The 1,432-nt window shown below is 41.9% G+C and overlaps 1 protein-coding gene across 1 annotated transcript; it reads right to left on the bottom strand.

Annotated features, from left to right (window-relative positions):
• Nucleotides 1-213: 213 nt before the first annotated feature.
• On the bottom strand, nt 214-1,002 carry GPC3 (glypican 3; the record flags this gene model as incomplete). Its single annotated transcript, XM_010861424.1, has 1 exon — nt 214-1,002. A coding segment is annotated over one exon (789 nt), but the record flags the coding sequence as incomplete, so codon positions are not given.
• Nucleotides 1,003-1,432: the final 430 nt, after the last annotated feature.

Below are 1,432 nucleotides of genomic sequence, written 5' to 3'. Positions count from 1 at the left end.
ACTCCCAATGAAGAAGATATTCTTTTTAATCTTTATTTTATCAATCAGCAAGATGAGGCTCATATAGAGCCTCATAACCAAGGTCTGAAAACAAGAAAGTAGATGGATCTAAAATGCAAAGCCAGGCTTTGGACTCCATAACCTGTGGATTTAATGCACTGCCCAGCTTTGTGAGGACATTCAGGCCCTCTATCATCCCTGCCCATATTTTTCTTAGTTCTCTCCGATGGCACCTACTGGCCATGCCACCACACCCCGAATAGAATCCAATTCCTTGGAAAACGGTAGAATGGTACTCACCGTGGTGGTGAGCTTTCCTCCGTTCTTCTGGATGTACTGGATGGAGTCATGGATCGTAGAAAAGAGACCAAGCAGTACATTCTCCATGTCATAGACTCTGTACATGCCGTTCACCAGTTCTTCCAGAGACAGGATGTATTCTCTCCAGTACTTGTCAATCTCCACCACACCTGCCATACAGCCCTGCATGACCACATTGCAGTAGCCGCCACATGGCTTCACCATCATCAGTCCCTGGCAGTAAGAGCAGTACCACATCCTCGTGAGCATTCGGCCACAGTCCTTACTGAACTTCAGGTGATCGGTTGTGTTGATCACTTCAATTCCAAGATTCAGGGCCTGGAGGAAGATCCTAGTGACTTGCAGTGACTTGGAAACCTGGGTCATAATAAGCTTGGGGAAATTCCCAAATACTTTCAGGTCACGCCTTGCCCCTCGGAGGCACTCATTGATGTCTAAGGTGGACTCTGGAAGGCCTGGGTTCATCAGCTGGGTATAGATGACTGGAAACAGGCTGTCAAACAATTCATTGACCATGTCGTCCACGTTGATGTCAGAACCCAGGATGTAGAGAGATACATCAGTGAAAAATTCACCCACAAAGTCAAAAGCTTGTGGGGTCAGGCTCGGATAGTTGTTCTTGAACATGGCATTGGTGTAGTTCTTGGCGTGGCGAACGACAATTTCAAAGGCCTCTGCAAAATAAGAGATATAGAAATGCCCACAAATTAAAGCATGAAAGTCCAGTATTTAATTGAATTTGAGATTTCTCTATCGCTGTGGTGATTAAGGTCCCATTTGCCTTAAATAATTGACTCGTGTTTACTTCTGGCAATTGCCTCTACTCCTGCAGTTGTTTGTTCCTATAAATCAATTTTCCTTTCTGAACATGAAGTCCAAACCTTGATGTGAACATAAATTCTTAAACACACAAATTATATTTCAAATGACGAAAGTCAGGATTCAGTTAACATTCTGGCCTCTCATAAAAATAGCGATTAAAAATTGGCTAAATGAGAAGTTCTTTTTCTCTCATTGATTTATTCACTTAAAAAGAAATTGTATTTCAAGACATTTATTTCATTTTTAGACAAAGATAAATATTTGACAACCAACCATATACTATATAAAC

The sequence above is a fragment of the Bison bison genome, unplaced genomic scaffold (genome assembly GCF_000754665.1).
Source record: "Bison bison bison isolate TAMUID 2011002044 unplaced genomic scaffold, Bison_UMD1.0 scf7180017857791, whole genome shotgun sequence".
NCBI classification, from domain to species: Eukaryota; Metazoa; Chordata; class Mammalia; order Artiodactyla; family Bovidae; genus Bison; species Bison bison.
Note: the sequence above shows the minus strand (reverse complement) of the source record. Positions and strands in the feature narration are given on the sequence as shown.